We start from the raw sequence: 17507 nt of genomic DNA, 5'->3' as shown, positions 1-17507 counted from the left end.
CAGGCTGCTGCAGAATAAAAATGTTACAGCATGGAATAATAATGCTGAATTTATTTTCAAAGGATCCGTAATACCAGGGTCTAACTTACTGGATTTGGTACGTAGTACAACGCAGAGCCATGCTCTGAACAGTAGAACTTTACCGCCGGGTTGGGATTCATTTATGCAGGCTATGGCCGAGCTAAATATGCCGTCTACAGTTGTGGGCAACCCCGCTACTAGGAAGCTTTTAGATGAATTAAAAATTACCAACAGTGAGACACGCTCTGTATCTACACCTCTGAAGTTAGCTACGGCGCCCCGTACAATTCAATCTTTACATTCCCCGTCATTAGGTACCGCACGCGGAACTCTGCTACCTAAAAAAAGGTCTCTACCGATGCTACAAACCATGTGGCTCACGATGTAAAGAATGTACTGGATAAATGCTGTACACGCCTTGTAACGCTATATTAATTATTTTGTAAGAAGTGTAATGATGTATGTTCATTGTACTATTTAATGTTTTTACTTTTTATATTCTGTAAGAATTTTTATAGTATTGAAATGTCTTTGAGATGTATTAATGTTTTTACTTTTTATATTCTGTAAGAATTTTTTACTTTTTATATTCTGTAAGAATTTTTTACTTTTTATATTCTGTAAGAATTTTTATAGTATTGAAATGTCTTTGAGATGCTGTTTTTTTGTGAGAAATAAAATTTATATTCGTATAAAACACACCGCTTTTTACTTGCTTGTGTTGTAACATTGGGGCATATTATATATATATATATATATATATATATATATAGGCACAAAAGAGAAAATCTGGTACACTGTGAATAAACACAGCTTACAGAACAAAAAACAAATGACCTAGGTGTCATAATCCACTGACCCGCAGATAACCCTACAGGTACAAACAGAAAATCTGTCTTTTCTGTTTGTGTAAATAAGCATTTAGTTAATGGTCAGTAGAAACACAAATAACTTCTCAGATGACATCTACAGACACAAAAAAGAGAAAGCAAATATCAAACATGGTGCGTTATAAAAACATAAATAAAACACACTGCCCGGGCAAATGACCCGCAGATAACCCTACATAACCCTACAGGTACAATACAGGTACAAACAGAAAATCTGTCTCTTCTGTTTGTGAAAATAAACATTTAGTTAATGGTCAGTAGAAACACAAATAAACAGCTGGTTGTGTTATAAAACAAAGTTCTGCACTATATCTGTACACTGTGAATAAAACACAGCTTACAGAATCAAACTCGAGCTACGTATAAAATCTAATATAAAACAAATACGAGAATAATATCAAACTATATCAAAAGGGGAAATCAAACAAGGAGGGACAGCTGGATACCAGCCGTCAGACAAGGAGAGAGGAGGGGTTACACACTTTGATACACTTTGATAGGGGCGGGGCACCTGTCAGATTGAGTTTGACGAAAGGACCCGATTATACACTACTTTTTACCATTGGGAAAATAAAAAAATTGTTGCTAAAAGATCATTTTTGTGACTAAAAAGTTAAATGTTCATTTTTTCCTTCCATGTTGCTTCTGCTGCTGTGAAGCACCTGAAGGGTTAATAAACTTCTTGATTGTGGTTTTGTGCACCTTGAGGGGTGCAGTTTTTAGAATGGTGTCATTTTTGGGTATTTTCAGCCATATAGACCCCTCAAACTGACTTCAAATGTGAGGTGGTCCCTAAAAAAATGGTTTTGTAAATTTTGTTGTAAAAATGAGAAATCGCTGGTCAAATTGTAACCCTTATAACTTCCTAGCAAAAAAAAATGTTGTTTCCAAAATTGTGCTGATGTAAAGTAGACATGTGGGAAATGTTATTTATTAACTATTTTGTGTCACATAACTCTCTGATTTAACAGAATAAAAATTCAAAATGTGAAAATTGTGAAATTTTAAAAATTTTCGCCAAATTTCCGTTTTTATCACAAATAAACGCAGAATTTATTGACCTAAATTTACCACTAACATGAAGCCCAATATGTCATGAAAAAACAATCTCAGAACCGCTAGGATCCGTTGAAGCGTTCCTGAGTTATTACCTCATAAAGGGACACTGGTCAGAATTGCAAAAAACGGCAAGGTCTTTAAGGTCAAAATAGGCTGGGTCATGAAGGGGTTAAAGTCACTTAATGTATGGGACTCCCTGGAATATTGTGGAAGGCAGGCTGCTCCAGGAATATAGGGCATGGACAGCGGCATGATGGGCGCTGTAGCTGCAGTGGGGTCCAGCCTGCTGGTAGAAGCTGCAGGGCCTGGTGGCAGTATTGGGCCTGCAGGTGCGCCTGCGGCGGGGCCCGGGGGTACCATGGGGCTGGCGGCTGCATCCACCCCGAGGTCTTGGGGCATCTCCGGGCCTGTGACCGCGTCCACTGCCAATTCCCCTCCTGGGTCAGAGATAGCTTCTCCCTCATGCCTACCTTGTAGAGGCCCGGCATCTCTCTTGCACGATGTCCTCAACGGTTCCTCCTCTGCACAGTCGGGCGCCTCTTCTGGTCTTCCATCCAGGGCTTTGTGGCACGACGTCCGCACTCACGGCTCCGCTGCCTGACGTCCTCACTTGCGGTGTTGCTGCCCGCTATCTCCACTTCCGGCTCTGCTGTACCGTGTCCTCAGTTGCGGCTCTTCTCACAGCGCGGCACCAGCTTCCTCTTCGCTCTCTTTTTGATCACTCCACCCACGAATGTATGCCCGTCGTTCTCGCGCTCCACGCGGCGTGGCAATGGCGATTTTGGTGCAATGTCTCAGTCCAATAGTCTCACAATAGATCACAGTCTCTTAGGCACACATGACCCAGTTCACTAGGTCGGCAGATCCTGTGTCATGATCCCAATGGCAGGGGATCACTAAAGGACAAGCACAGATACAAACAAGCTCTAGGGCGATGGAACCTGAGCTGACCGCGACCCTGAACCTAACACACAAATAAAAGTAGCCAGGGAACGTGCCTACGATGATCCTAGACGTCTCGCTCCAGCCGAAGATCTAACTTCCCCTATTAGAAGAAACACAGACCTCTCTTGCCTCCAGAGAAATACCCCACAGAAATAGCAGCCCCCCACATATAATGACGGTGAAATGAGAGGAAAGCACATACGCAGTATGAAAACAGTTTCAGCAAAATGAGGCCCGCTAAAGCTAGATAGCAGAGGATACAAAAGTGAACTGCGCGGTCAGCGAAAAACCCTTCAAAAAACCATCCTGAAATTACTTGAACTCATGTGCCAACTCATGGTACATGAGGAGCAATTTCAGCCCACTAGAGCAACCAGCAGCAAAGAATCACATATCTGCAGGCTGGACTAAAAAACCAAATAAAGCAAAACACCAAAACAGGAAAATCCAAACTTAGCTTGACCAGAAGGTTCTAGGAGCAGGGAGCAGAGGTAACAAGACACACTGGATACATTGATAACCGGCGAGGAAATGCCAGCAAAGCCAGGTTAAATAGGAAACTCCCGTATCCTGATGGAACAGGTGGAACCCAGAGACCCAGGAAAGACAAGTCACCCAGTACCATCAGTAACCACCAGAGGGAGCCCAAAAACAGAACTCACAACAGTACCCCCCCCTTGAGGAGGGGTCACCGAACCCTCACGAGAACCACCAGGGCGACCAGGATGAGCCCTATGAAAAGCGCGAACCAAATCATCAGCATGAACATCCGAGGCAACCACCCAAGAATTATCCTTACCATAACCCTTCCACTTGACCAAATACTGGAGTTTCCGTCTGGAAACACGAGAATCCAAGATCTTCTCCACAACATACTCCAATTCTCCCTCCACCAGCACCGGAGCAGGAGGCTCAAGCGAAGGAACAACAGGTACCTCATACTTCCGCAACAACGACCGATGGAACACATTATGAATAGCAAACGATGCCGGGAGATCCAAACGAAACGACACAGGGTTAAGAATTTCCAAGATCCTATAGGGACCGATGAACCGAGGCTTGAACTTAGGAGAAGAGACCTTCATAGGAACAAAACGAGAAGACAACCACACCAAGTCCCCAACAAGAAGTCGAGGACCCACGCGGCGACGGCGATTAGCAAACTGCTGAGCCTTCTCCTGGGACAACTTCAAATTGTCCACCACATGACTCCAAATCCAATGCAACCTATCCACCACCATGTCCACTCCAGGACAATCAGAAGGTTCCACCTGACCAGAGGAAAAACGAGGATGAAACCCCGAATTACAAAAGAAAGGAGAAACCAAGGTAGCAGAACTAGCCCGATTATTAAGGGCAAACTCGGCCAGCGGCAAAAAGGTAACCCAGTCATCCTGATCAGCAGAAACAAAACACCTTAAATAAGTTTCCAAGGTCTGATTAGTTCGTTCAGTCTGGCCATTCGTCTGAGGATGGAATGCAGACGAAAAGGACAAATCAATGCCCATCTTAGCACAGAACGTCCGCCAAAATCTAGACACAAACTGGGATCCCCTGTCAGAAACGATGTTCTCAGGAATCCCATGCAAACAAACCACATTCTGAAAAAACAGAGGGACCAACTCAGAGGAGGAAGGTAACTTAGGCAAGGGTACCAGATGAATCATTTTAGAAAAGCGATCACACACAACCCAGATGACGGACATTTTTTGAGAGACAGGGAGATCCGAAATAAAGTCCATGGAAATGTGCGTCCAAGGCCTCTTCGGGATAGGCAAAGGTGACAACAATCCACTGGCCCGAGAACAGCAAGGCTTAGCCCGAGCACAAACCTCACAAGACTGCACAAAAGAACGCACATCCCTCGACAAGGAAGGCCACCAAAAAGACCTGGCCACCAAGTCTCTAGTACCAAATATTCCAGGATGACCTGCCAACGCAGAAGAATGGACCTCGGAGATGACTCTACTGGTCCAATTATCCGGAACAAACAGTCTCTCAGGCGGACAACGATCAGGTTTACCCGCCTGAAACTCCTGCAAAGCACGTCGCAAGTCTGGGGAGACAGCAGACAAAATCACCCCATCCCTAAGGATACCAGAGGGCTCAGAATTTCCAAGGGAGTCAGGCACAAAACTCCTAGAAAGAGCATCCGCCTTCACATTCTTTGAACCTGGCAGGTATGAAACCACAAAATTGAAACGAGAGAAAAACAGTGACCAATGAGCCTGTCTAGGATTCAGACGCCTGGCAGACTCAAGGTAAATCAAATTTTTGTGATCAGTCAAGACCACCACACGATGTCTAGCACCCTCTAGCCAATGACGCCACTCCTCAAATGCCCACTTCATGGCCAAAAGTTCCCGATTACCAACATCATAATTCCGCTCAGCCGGCGAAAACTTTCTAGAAAAAAACGCGCATGGCTTCATCACTGAGCCATCGGAGCTTCTCTGTGACAAAACCGCCCCCGCTCCAATCTCGGAAGCATCAACCTCAACCTGAAAAGGGAGCAAAACATCTGGCTGACGCAACACAGGAGCAGAAGAAAACCGGCGCTTAAGTTCCTGAAAGGCCTCCACAGCCGCAGGAGACCAATTAGCAACATCAGCACCCTTCTTAGTCAAATCCGTCAAAGGCTTAACAACACTAGAAAAATTAGTTATAAAACGACGATAGAAATTAGCAAAGCCCAAGAACTTCTGTAGACTCTTAAGAGATGTAGGCTGCGTCCAGTCACAAATAGCCTGAACCTTGACGGGATCCATCTCAATAGTAGAAGGGGAAAAAATATACCCCAAGAAAGAAATCTTCTGGACTCCAAAGAGACACTTTGAGCCTTTTACAAACAAGGAATTGGCCCGCAGGACCTGAAACACCTTCCTGACCTGCTGAACATGAGACTCCCAGTCATCAGAAAAAACCAAAATATCATCCAAATACACAATCATAAATTTATCCAGATATTCACGGAAAATATCGTGCATAAAGGACTGGAAGACTGAAGGAGCATTAGAAAGTCCGAAAGGCATTACCAAATACTCAAAATGGCCCTCAGGCGTATTAAATGCGGTTTTCCACTCATCACCTTGCTTTATTCGTATAAGATTATACGCACCCCGAAGATCAATCTTAGTGAACCATTTAGCCCCCTTAATGCGAGCAAACAAATCAGTCAACAATGGCAAAGGATACTGATATTTTACGGTAATCTTATTCAAAAGACGATAATCTATACAAGGCCTCAAGGAACCATCTTTTTTGGCCACGAAAAAAAAACCTGCTCCCAAAGGGGACAAAGATGGACGGATATGTCCCTTTTCCAAGGACTCCTTAACATAATCCCGCATAGCAGTATGCTCTGGCACTGACAGATTGAACAAACGACCTTTAGGAAATTTACTGCCTGGAATTAAATTTATAGCACAATCGCAATCCCTGTGAGGAGGAAGCGAACTGAGCTTAGGCTCCTCAAAAACATCCCGATAGTCAGACAAAAACACAGGAATCTCAGAAGGAGTAGATGAAGCGATAGAAATCGGAGGTGCATCATCATGAACCCCCTGACAACCCCAGCTTAACACAGACATCGATTTCCAGTCAAGGACTGGATTATGAGTTTGTAACCATGGCAGACCAAGCACTAGGACATCATGCAAATTATTCAGTACCAGGAAGCGAATCACCTCCTGATGAACGGGAGTCATACGCATGGTCACGTGTGTCCAGTACTGAGGTTTATTCATAGCCAAAGGTGTAGAGTCAATTCCCTTCAAAGGAATAGGGACTTCCAGAGTTTCCAGACTAAACCCACAGCGATTGGCAAATGACCAATCCATAAGACTCAGGGCAGCGCCTGAATCCACATAGGCATCGACGGAAATGGATGATAATGAACAAATCAGAGTCACAGACAGAATGAACTTAGACTGTAAAGTACTAATGGCAACAGACTTATCAACCTTTTTTGTGCGTTTAGAGCATGCTGATATAACATGAGCTGAATCACCACAATAAAAGCACAACCTTTTTTTTCCGCCTATAATTTTGCCGTTCACTTCTGGACTGAATTCTATCACATTGCATTATCTCAGGTGACGGTTCAGACGACACCGCCAAATGATGCACAGGTTTGCGCTCCCGTAAACGCCGATCAATCTGAATAGCCATAGTCATAGACTCATTCAGACGAGTAGGCGCAGGGAACCCCACCATAACATCTTTAATGGCCTCAGAAAGGCCATCTCTGAACTTTGCAGCCAGGGCGCACTCATTCCACTGAGTAAGCACCGACCACTTCCGAAATTTTTGACAATAAATTTCTGCTTCATCTTGCCCCTGAGAGAGGGCCAACAAAGCTTTTTCAGCCTGAATCTCTTGGTTAGGTTCCTCATAGAGCAAACCCAATGCCAGAAAAAACGCATCCGCATTAAGCAACGCAGGGTCCCCTGGTGCCAATGCAAATGCCCAATCCTGAGGGTCACCCCGCAGGAAAGATATAATAATCTTGACTTGCTGAGCAGGGTCTCCAGAGGAGCGAGATTTCAAAGAAAGAAACAACTTGCAATTGTTCCTAAAATTCAGAAAATGAGATCTATCTCCAGAAAAAAACTCTGGGACAGGAATTCTAGGTTCAGACATAGGAGCATGTACAACAAAATCCTGTATATTTTGAACCTTAGCGGCAAGATTATTCAGGCTGGAAGCCAAACTCTGGACGTCCATGATAAACAGCTGGGATCAGAGCCATTCAAAGATTAAGAGGAGGAGGAAGTAGCCAGGCTGCAATAAGGCTAGGCAGCAAACTCTGAGGGAAAGAGAAAAAAAAAAAACTTCCTCAGACTACTTATCCTCCTACTTCAGCCAATACAATTAACACTTTGTGGGCCGGTTATACTGTCATGATCCCAATGGCAGGGGATCACTAAAGGACAAGCACAGATACAAACAAGCTCTAGGGCGATGGAACCTGAGCTGACCGCGACCCTGAACCTAACACACAAATAAAAGTAGCCGGGGAACGTGCCTACGATGATCCTAGACGTCTCGCTCCAGCCGAAGATCTAACTTCCCCTATTAGAAGAAACACAGACCTCTCTTGCCTCCAGAGAAATACCCCACAGAAATAGCAGCCCCCCACATATAATGACGGTGAAATGAGAGGAAAGCACATACGCAGTATGAAAACAGTTTCAGCAAAATGAGGCCCGCTAAAGCTAGATAGCAGAGGATACAAAAGTGAACTGCGCGGTCAGCGAAAAACCCTTCAAAAAACTATCCTGAAATTACTTGAACTCATGTGCCAACTCATGGTACATGAGGAGCAATTTCAGCCCACTAGAGCAACCAGCAGCAAAGAATCACATATCTGCAGGCTGGACTAAAAAAACAAATAAAGCAAAACACCAAAACAGGAAAATCCAAACTTAGCTTGACCAGAAGGTTCTAGGAGCAGGGAGCAGAGGTAACAAGACACACTGGATACATTGATAACCGGCGAGGAAATGCCAGCAAAGCCATGTTAAATAGGAAACTCCCATATCCTGATGGAACAGGTGGAACCCAGAGACCCAGGAAAGACAAGTCACCCAGTACCATCAGTAACCACCAGAGGGAGCCCAAAAACAGTACTCACAACAATCCTGTTTGTGACGTCAAGTTGAGTCGCCCGCCTTGGCCGTGGGGTACTCGATACCGGGGATGTCACTGTGGCTGTGACCCAGTCCGTGGCTTTGGGCGCCCAATTAAAGGGGAAAGGTCTTTTAAGGGGAATTGTGGATAAAGTCTATTGTTCGTGATGCCACCTGTGGCTCTTCGTCAATAGGGACTGACGCTGCTTAAAGGAGTCCTCTGGGGTGATGTTGTTACAGCAAGATGGTAACGCTTCCCACAGGTGAAGCGGGGTCCCCAGGTGTGTGGCAAGGATGGTGTATGCTGACGAATAAGTGGAGGACACAGATTTGCAAAGTCTTTACCTGGTTTACTGGGGGTAGCAGGCCACAGTCCAGGGTACCAGCCACAGGTACAAAAGGTCCAGGCATCCCCAAAATCAAGTGGAAATCCCCATGGCAGGTCAATTTGGGAGCCTTCCAGTATGTGCTGGGTTTTTCGTACGTGTGGTTTGCTGGTAAAGTACTCCTTTCTCTCTCCTGTCCTGGGACAGAACCTGCATGGCAGGCAGCTTGAGCTGTACTCTTCGGGGTCTCTGACACAGTGACTCCAGGCTCTATCTGCTGCTATGCCTCAGGTATGGTATGGGCAGTATAACTATAGTCCTCTGCCCTCCGGCTCTGCTGTGAATCTTACAACTATCCACAACCTCGGGCAGCCGGTGCCCGGTTTCTGCGCTCCGGTTCTTAGAGCCCTCAATTTCTCCTCTGCTCCTTTCCTGTCTGCTCCAGAATGAACTGGTCTCCTGGGACCAACTGTCTAGCTCCTCCTCCAGACCAGGATCTTTATCCAGGGAAGCTGCCCTGAAGCTGGGTTTAGAGCCCCCCCTCCTGGCCTGGATTCAGAAGGTGTTGGGCGTGTGGTTTACCTGTCAAAGGAATTCCTTTTGTTTCCAGGCATAGGACTACCCTCCCCGAGAGGAAGGCAGCACTACTGTGGTACCCCAACTCCTGGGGTGCCACATACACCTCATACACACACGGCTCCGCTCCGTACACCTGGTACATATACTGCTCAGCTCCGTACACCCCATACACACACGGCTCTGCTACATACACACTATAAACCCCTCCTGACCCCACACATAAACTTCCCCTCATCCAGCACCATGACAACCAGCACAGCAGAGTCCTGCATACACTGAGGCCCCTGATCATGTGACCCCTGACTCCTCCCCTCCTGTGACCTCATCACAGGTCCTGTGCACACAAAACAGCCATAGTGGAGTGCTGCGAGGGCGGTGCTGGAGGCTCCATTATTCTCTATGTGGAGTGCGGCTCTGCGGGTGGAGGTCGGTGCTGGAGGCTCCATTATTCTCTATGTGGAGTGCGGCTCTGTGGGTGGAGGTCGGTGCTGGAGGCTCCATTATTCTCTATGTGGAGTGGGGCTCTGCTGGTGGAGGTCGGTGCTGGAGGCTCCATTATTCTCTGTGGAGTGCGGCTCTGCGGGTGGAGGTCGGTGCTGGAGGCTCCATTATTCTCTATGTGGAGTGGGGCTCTGCGGGTGGAGGTCGGTGCTGGAGGCTCCATTATTCTCTATGTGGAGTGCGGCTCTGCGGGTGGAGGTCAGTGCTGGAGGCCCCATTATTCTCTATGTGGAGTGCGGCTCTGCGGGTGGAGGTCGGTGCTGGAGGCTCCATTATTCTCTATGTGGAGTGCGGCTCTGCAGGTGGAGGTCGGTGCTGGAGGCTCCATTATTCTCTATGTGGAGTGCGGCTCTGTGGCTGGAGGTCGGTGCTGGAGGCTCCATTATTCTCTATGTGGAGTGCGGCTCTGCGGGTGGAGGTCGGTGCTGGAGGCTCCATTATTCTCTATGTGGAGTGTGGCTCTGTGGGTGGAGGTCGGTGCTGGAGACTCCATTATTCTCTGTGGAGTGCGGCTCTGCGGGTGGAGGTCGGTGCTGGAGGCTCCATTATTCTCTATGTGGAGTGTGGCTCTGCGGATGGAGGTCGGTGCTGGAGACTCTATTATTCTCTGTGGAGTGCGGCTCTGCGGGTGGAGGTCGGTGCTGGAGGCTCCATTATTCTCTGTGGAGTGTGGCTCTGAGGGTGGAGGTCGGTGCTGGAGACTCCATTATTCTCTGTGGAGTGTGGCTCTGCGGGTGGAGGTCGGTGCTGGAGACTCCATTATTCTCTGTGGAGTGCGGCTCTGCAGGTAGAGGTCGGTGCTGGAGGCTCCATTATTCTCTATGTGGAGGTCGGTGCTGGAGGCCCCATTATTCTCTGTGGAGTGCGGCTCTGCAGGTGGAGGTCGGTGCTGGAGGCTCCATTATTCTCTATGTGGAGTGCGGCTCTGCGGGTGGAGGTTGGTGCTGGAGTCTCCATTATTCTCTATGTGGAGTGTGGCTCTGCGGGTGGAGGTCGGTGCTGGAGGCCCCATTATTCTCTATGTGGAGTGCGGCTCTGTGGGTGGAGGTCGGTGCTGGAGGCTCCATTATTCTCTGTGTGGAGTGCGGCTCTGCGGGTGGAGGTCGGTGCTGGAGGCTCCATTATTCTCTATGTGGGGTGCGGCTCTGCGGGTGGAAATATGTGTTGATTCTCAATTTTTGGGTGAGGGGGACATTAACCCCTTCAACACTTAGACTCTTTTGGGGTTTCTGTGGTGTGAACAGTGATGTAACAGCTGTGGACAGAATGCGGCTTTGCTGGTTCCACATTAGATCCATTCAGACAACTGCAGGATGTGAGGACAGAAGCCCAAACAAGTTCTCACAGAATGCCATTATTTTTCTCCCTGTTTAATAACCTGCCAAGTTAAATCTGAGAGCTGGGGGCTGATATCAGGCTGGCAAGGTCCTTGGATATTGGCCCCTTCCCATCCTACAAATATCAGCTTTCATCCCCCCTAGAAGTGGTGCATTACATTAGATGCGCCAATTCTGCCACTTTGCCTGGCTCTTTTCGATTGCATTGGTGCGTTGGCAATCGGGGTAATATTTTGGGGAATTTAGTTCAGCTGGCATCAATCCTAGGGGTTAGTGTTGGAGAGACATCTGTCCCCCATTACTAATCCAGTAAGGTGAACGAAAAAAACACTCAGAAAAATATTTCATTTTTCAAAAAATTACTCCCCTACCCCCTAGTTCACCAAATTATTGAAAACATTTTTTTAAAAGCCATGCTGGTTTTCAGGAGTCCACGAAATCCAACATAGTCCAAAAATGGCAAGCTGAAAAACCTGAAAAGAGAGAATTAAATGAATATAGACAAGAGACAATCTTTCGTTCACCATCATAGTACAACCTATGGAGCCTTGTTCTGAGATCAAAGCATCATAGGTGGGGGCGTGGTTTGCACGGGAGCAGGAGCAGACCTACTTTACAGGAGCTCCTGTAATTTCCCAGATCCAAGCTACTAAAAAGCTACAAAAAGTGGATTATTTGGGTCCTAAAGCTCTATCAACATGCCTGGAACTGACTCCAAGAAGAATGGACCCAGTCCTGTGAAGAGAAAACCTTTTCCAGGACAGAAACATAGCCGTGGCTCTGGAGGAGTGCTGTCCCTGCATGGAGGAAAGCATGGAGGATCTGCACAGCTGAAGCCGACACCCTGTCAGACCCCAGCTAAACCAAGGACTCCTGGAGTAAAGCTGATCTCCGGGGTGCAGACCAGCAAGAAAGCTCCCCTTCCAGCGGTGCTGTCACTGGTGAGTGGCAGCAGAAAGAAACAGGGAGCTGTGGTGGAACTGGGCGCCGGGATGAAGCAAGCAGCAGCTGAGAACAAAGAGATGACCCATCCTTTACAGGCGCCCGGCAAGCTGCAGCTGCCCAGCCAATCACGGAGGAGCAGCCTAAACCACAGGGCACAGGAGTTTGTGCTGAAGACACTGACAGCTGCCGGGACCCGGAGTGAGACTGCGACTCTGACTGCTGAACAGGGGTCACAGAAAGGAATGCCGCTCTATGCAGAGAAAGCGGTAACGGGATCGCCCCAGGGGAGTTTCACACTGGAATTACAAGAGGGAGCACTGCTGCATATGGAAAGGAGCGACAGGTTGCTGAACAAAGGGAACCTGGATAAAGAAGATTGCGCTACTACTACAGGAGTGGATTATAAAACACACGGAATTGAGAATGGAGAGGATCAAGGGACTTCTGTGTGGGTAAGCAATGTGCTGCACTACCCCATTTTAAATGAACAGTCATCTCCTTACAATAGCACTGCAGGGGGCTTAGCTGGGTTTACCAGCATTAAGGGGAAACATGACACTACTGAAGTACAATTACAGCACAGCCCTACTGTTGTAAGCCCCCCCTGCCATAACATCTTAGAGCTGCAGAGAGAGAATCCCAATGAAACACCACTAGGGGAAATATCTAGTAGTCAAAAAACTATAATGGATGATCTTGGGTTTAATTCTGAGTTTTATGAGTCCCTAATTACTTACTTTAATAGAAACGGAGCTACAGGAAGAAAGCAGGAGGGGGAAGGGGAAGAAGTAGAAGATGTAATGACTAATATATCTAACAGCTGTAATGGATCCTTAGAGGGATCAGAGCGTTCAATATCAAACGAGTCATCTGTGAATAGTGAAAGCTTTAATTTCTCTGACTATGAAACGGATAATTATTCCGGATATTCTACATCAAGTGAGGCTCCCTGTGAGTCATCTAAATTGCCTAAAAAGCGCAGCTTTGCAAACTCTTCCCCTGCTTTATTAACATTGGAAGGGATCCCAGCATCTGATGACTATCCAACTGAGGGTTTTATGGTGTATCTCCTCAAATCATTTTTGACCACTATGAATATTTGTGGTAAAGATGTCATCCCTGATCCTAAACAATCATTTAATTCAAAGGCTTCCCAAGCTTTTATAAAAAAAGCTTTTCCAAGAGATAATAAAATCTGTAAACTCTGTCACTGAGTCAATCCCCCCTAGCATAGCTACTGGAACTTCACTTGCTCAAGAATCATTTGCATATAAAAACAAACTTGAAAAAAACGAACAAAACTTATCTCAAGCAACCTCTAAGCCTTCAGAATTATTGGAGGTGATTCAGAAAAAAATGGATCTTCTAAAAGCCAATTTAAACAACTTTGAGGATTTTAGAAGGAAGAATAACGTTAAGATCAGGGGTATACCAGATTCAATTCAGGCTTCCCAGTTGGAGAGTTATGTATCATCAATGATCTCTAACTTATTTCCTAACTCTACCGAAGGCCCTCTGATAGAAAAGGTTGTCAGAATACGCAGACCACCCACGCTTCCCAGGGATTTATCATGTGACGTCATTGTTACTTTTTACCCAAATTGGGTCAGGAACGCGCTCTTAGGTATCTCGAAAAATCTGAGATTTCTCTCTTCCCCTTACAAGCAACTAGTTTTTTATAAGGATTTGTCTAAAGTCACACTCCAAAACAGGAGAGTTTTTTCGCATACCACAAGAGAACTACTGCGTGCAGGTCTCTCTTACTCCTGGACAAGATCATCAACCCTCCGGGTGAGACTTCCGTCAGGTTTATTTCATGTTGCCTCTCCGGACGAGGGTATTGAATTTTTAAAACGCATTGGAATCAACTCCTCTGAAGCCACATCCAGTTCCCTACCAACAACTTGAAGGGTAACTGTTCTGGTTGAACAATCTACAAAGATCTGTTATTTGACTAGCTGTAACAACTTAATTCCACTTTTAAAGTTTTTATTTTATATTTTTTTCGTTACTTGTTTGTTTCTTGGATCAAAACCGAACTTTCCTCCACTAGGTCTTAGGGGTGCCATGTGCACTCTGGGACTTGGGCAGGCATTATATCACACATTATGCGACCTTTAATCTACTTTTATCTCACAGGCTATAAAAAACGTGTATACTAATATTACTGAGCATCATATAATATTGACTTTTCAGCGACGTTATCTGATATTCCACTTATTGTGTTTATAAATAGGCATCATATTCATACAGTATATCTCTATACTTAGGCTACTTTGAATCCGACATGTATATTGTTGTTTTCTTTTTTAGGCCCAGCTATTAAGCAACATTTTTCTTTACTGTAAATGCTTATTATTATTCTACTTCATCGCACAGGCTACTTTAATTCTGACTTGTATACTTTTGTCTATTCTCTTGGGCCTAGTTATTAAGCAACATTTTTCTTTACTGCTAATGCTTATTTTTACTATACTGCATCGCAAGACTAATTTATTTTCGTCCCTTTGTTAGTGACATATATATGTAGTATATTTAAGCTACCATTTTATGGTCTGTTTTCTAATGCCTGATATTTCATTCCCCATTTCACTTGGGGATTCCTTTCCTTTTCCCTACCCTATGTTTATTTCCTACCCCTTTCTCTCATTTCTACCTGTTTAAAATTGAAAATACCAATAAAAACGTTTGAAAACAAAGCATCATAGGTCACTATGGTTCTCACAGTACAGCCATTCCCCCACACAGTATAATGTTCCAACAATACCTCCATCCCCCATACACTGTATATGTGTGACGCTAGTCACTCCTCATGGACAACCCGCAAGGCTGGGTAATCAAAAGGTCTGAGGTCAGGATAGTACGTCATAGACAGATGATTAAAACAAATTGTCAGTTCAGTGTCCAGTGGTCAAAATACCAGTAAGATAGCGGATGAAGCAAAGGGTGAAAACGCACAGATTCAGAGCACGGTCATAGGTCAGGCAGCAGTAGAATAGAGCACAGTGAAACAAGGCAAACATACACCAGTGAGCAAGAAGCTACAATTTGCACTAGTCTGAGGCAGAGAGCTGGCTAAATATCGAGGTAATTATCTGAACCACCATCAGTACATGAATACATGAACAGACCCACCATCAGTACTTGACTACACCACCACAACCATCATCATTAAATTGATACATCACCATAACCTCAATCAGTAATTGACTACATCACCAGAACCACCACAGGTTTATGAATACATGACCAGAACCAAGAGTACTTGAATACGAGAACCAAGCTTAGTACAACAAATAATTGTAATATCAATTCAGCCCCATAAACCATTGTATCGCATGAATTTACAACCCTACAACTCCCAGTATGTCCTTAAAAATGGTAAGAAGATACATGGAGTTGTTATTAACAGCCATCATCACACTGTGGACCATACAATGATCATTTACATCCAGGTATCTTATGGATTACATCTTCTCTGGTCGCCTTTCTTTCCATCTCCATCTTGTTTAGATGACATGATGACTTTTCATAGCCACAGCTGATCTCTGCAGACCTCCATCTTCTCCAGTCTTTTGCAGCACATCCTGCTCAGTCCCAACAAACTTGTGATTCCTACAGCCAATAAGTTGCTGATGCAGTGGCCAACTTAGCCAGTGATTGGGAGCATGGAGGACATGTCTTAGTCAGTAATACAACTTGTGTTCCAGTCCGTACAAGACTAGAGAATACAACATCTACAAGTTCTATCTCCTGATATGTTTCACATTGTTGTCATCCTTTATGATGTTACATTGGCTCACTTCTCACTTTCTTCCTATTCATTTCCCTACAATATCAGATCCTCTCAGTGGACATCTTGTATACTGAGACAATTTTTCTGACTTAATCATCAAGGATGGATATGGACAGGGACCAGATGGCGGAGAGGATATTACAACTCACCCTAGAGATCCTCTTCCGGATTACTGGAGAGGTGAGAGATTCTGATGACGTCACATTACATCATTCTTATCTATGGGAATAACAGATGGACAGAACTGGAGAGGTGAGGACTCTGGAAATGTCTGTAGTGACATTTATTAATGTCTCTCCATAACCAGGATTACACGGTAGTGAAGAAGACCTCTAGTGAGGGCTGTCAGGACCCTGTGTCTGAGGGATGGGGAAGACCCCTGAGCCCAATCACAGAGCCTCCACCTCACCTGATACATGAGGACATCAATGACCAGAAGATCCTAGAACTCAAATACAAGATGGTTGAGCTGCTGACTGGAGAGGTGACACTGCTGGGAATGCTGGGACATTACACAGTAACGCTATGAAGGAAGCAGGGGATGACGGTATCATTGTATGTGTCAGGTTCCTATAAGGTGTCAGGATGTCGCTGTCTATTTCTCCATGGAGGAGTGGGAGTATTTAGTAGGACACAGAGACCTGTACAAGGACGTCATGATGGAGGTTCCCCAGCCCCTCACATCACCAGGTAATAGACAGGACTAAATACACATGACCTGTAATTATCTGTATGTAAAGAATGAATTCAGTCCCTGTATGTGTTTCCTCCAGATCTATCCAGTAAGAGGACAACACCAGAGAGATGTCCTCACCCTTTTCTTCCAGAGGAATGTAAACAGGAAGATCCCAATGTTCCTCAGGATCATCAAGTAGATGGAGAGGGGTCATGAGATCTCCCCATGATGTGTAGACGGCTGTGAAAGTCTTGTGCTCAGTCTTGTTTTATCCACCAGTATTATATGTTTTATACTTGTGTAATGAGAACGGTGGAGATGTCAAGATTAGAACTGATCATAGATGTGACTTCTCCGTCTGTCTCTACCATTTACAGTATTTGTTTCAGGGTGAAGATCTGACCCATATTAATACTACGGAGATATATGTGAGGGGTGATGAGCGGTGTAAAGAGGAGATTCCTACATATGGCTACCCAGGTGAGTAATAACCACTAAATGCAGAGAAGTCACAGATTCTTCTCAGTCACCGACTGTGGCTACTTTATCAGTCGTGTAATTCTTTTAAATCACATAGTTTTTATTAAAGCATATGACACGCCAGTAACAGTCTGACACAATTTCCAGACAGGTACAATGAATAAAAAACTAATTAATACATTTTCATTTTATGAAAACGGGACACTTATATGTAGATATTCCTTTCCATAAGGACAATAAAATTTATTTTGTTAACAAATTCCTTTTTGCCTGGTGGTTTCATCTGTCATGATTCCAATGGCAGGGAATCACAAAAGGACAA

The 17507-nt window shown here is 45.2% G+C and overlaps 2 protein-coding genes across 2 annotated transcripts in view; both read left to right on the top strand.

Moving 5' to 3' along the window:
* LOC138666918 (zinc finger protein 665-like) overlaps positions 1 to 17507 on the top strand; it is a 157597-nt gene that overhangs the window by 125967 nt on the left and 14123 nt on the right. The gene's annotated exons all lie outside the window — the stretch shown is intronic.
* LOC138666934 (gastrula zinc finger protein XlCGF66.1-like) lies at positions 14483 to 17072 on the top strand. The gene is made up of 4 exons (XM_069755128.1): positions 14483 to 16209; positions 16337 to 16513; positions 16596 to 16719; positions 16803 to 17072. The coding sequence occupies exons 1-4, from the start codon at positions 16132 to 16134 to the stop codon at positions 16919 to 16921; spliced, it is 498 nt and encodes a 165-aa protein (XP_069611229.1). The 5' UTR covers positions 14483 to 16131; the 3' UTR covers positions 16922 to 17072.

Source organism: Ranitomeya imitator, chromosome 2 (genome assembly GCF_032444005.1).
Source record: "Ranitomeya imitator isolate aRanImi1 chromosome 2, aRanImi1.pri, whole genome shotgun sequence".
NCBI lineage: Eukaryota > Metazoa > Chordata > Amphibia > Anura > Dendrobatidae > Ranitomeya > Ranitomeya imitator.
The sequence above is the reverse complement of the archived record's forward strand: the minus strand, read 5'-3'. Positions and strand labels throughout refer to the sequence as shown.

What these genes read in the sequence shown, in the direction of transcription:
- LOC138666934 (XM_069755128.1), top strand. Translation starts at nt 16,132, where the DNA reads ATGGATATGGACAGGGACCAGATGGCGGAGAGGATATTACAACTCACC. An exon ending in TCTTCCGGATTACTGGAGAG is followed by an intron (nt 16,210 to 16,336) that starts GTGAGAGATTCT and finishes CTCCATAACCAG; the next exon opens with GATTACACGGTAGTGAAGAA. An exon ending in CCAGCCCCTCACATCACCAG is followed by an intron (nt 16,720 to 16,802) that starts GTAATAGACAGG and finishes TGTTTCCTCCAG; the next exon opens with ATCTATCCAGTAAGAGGACA.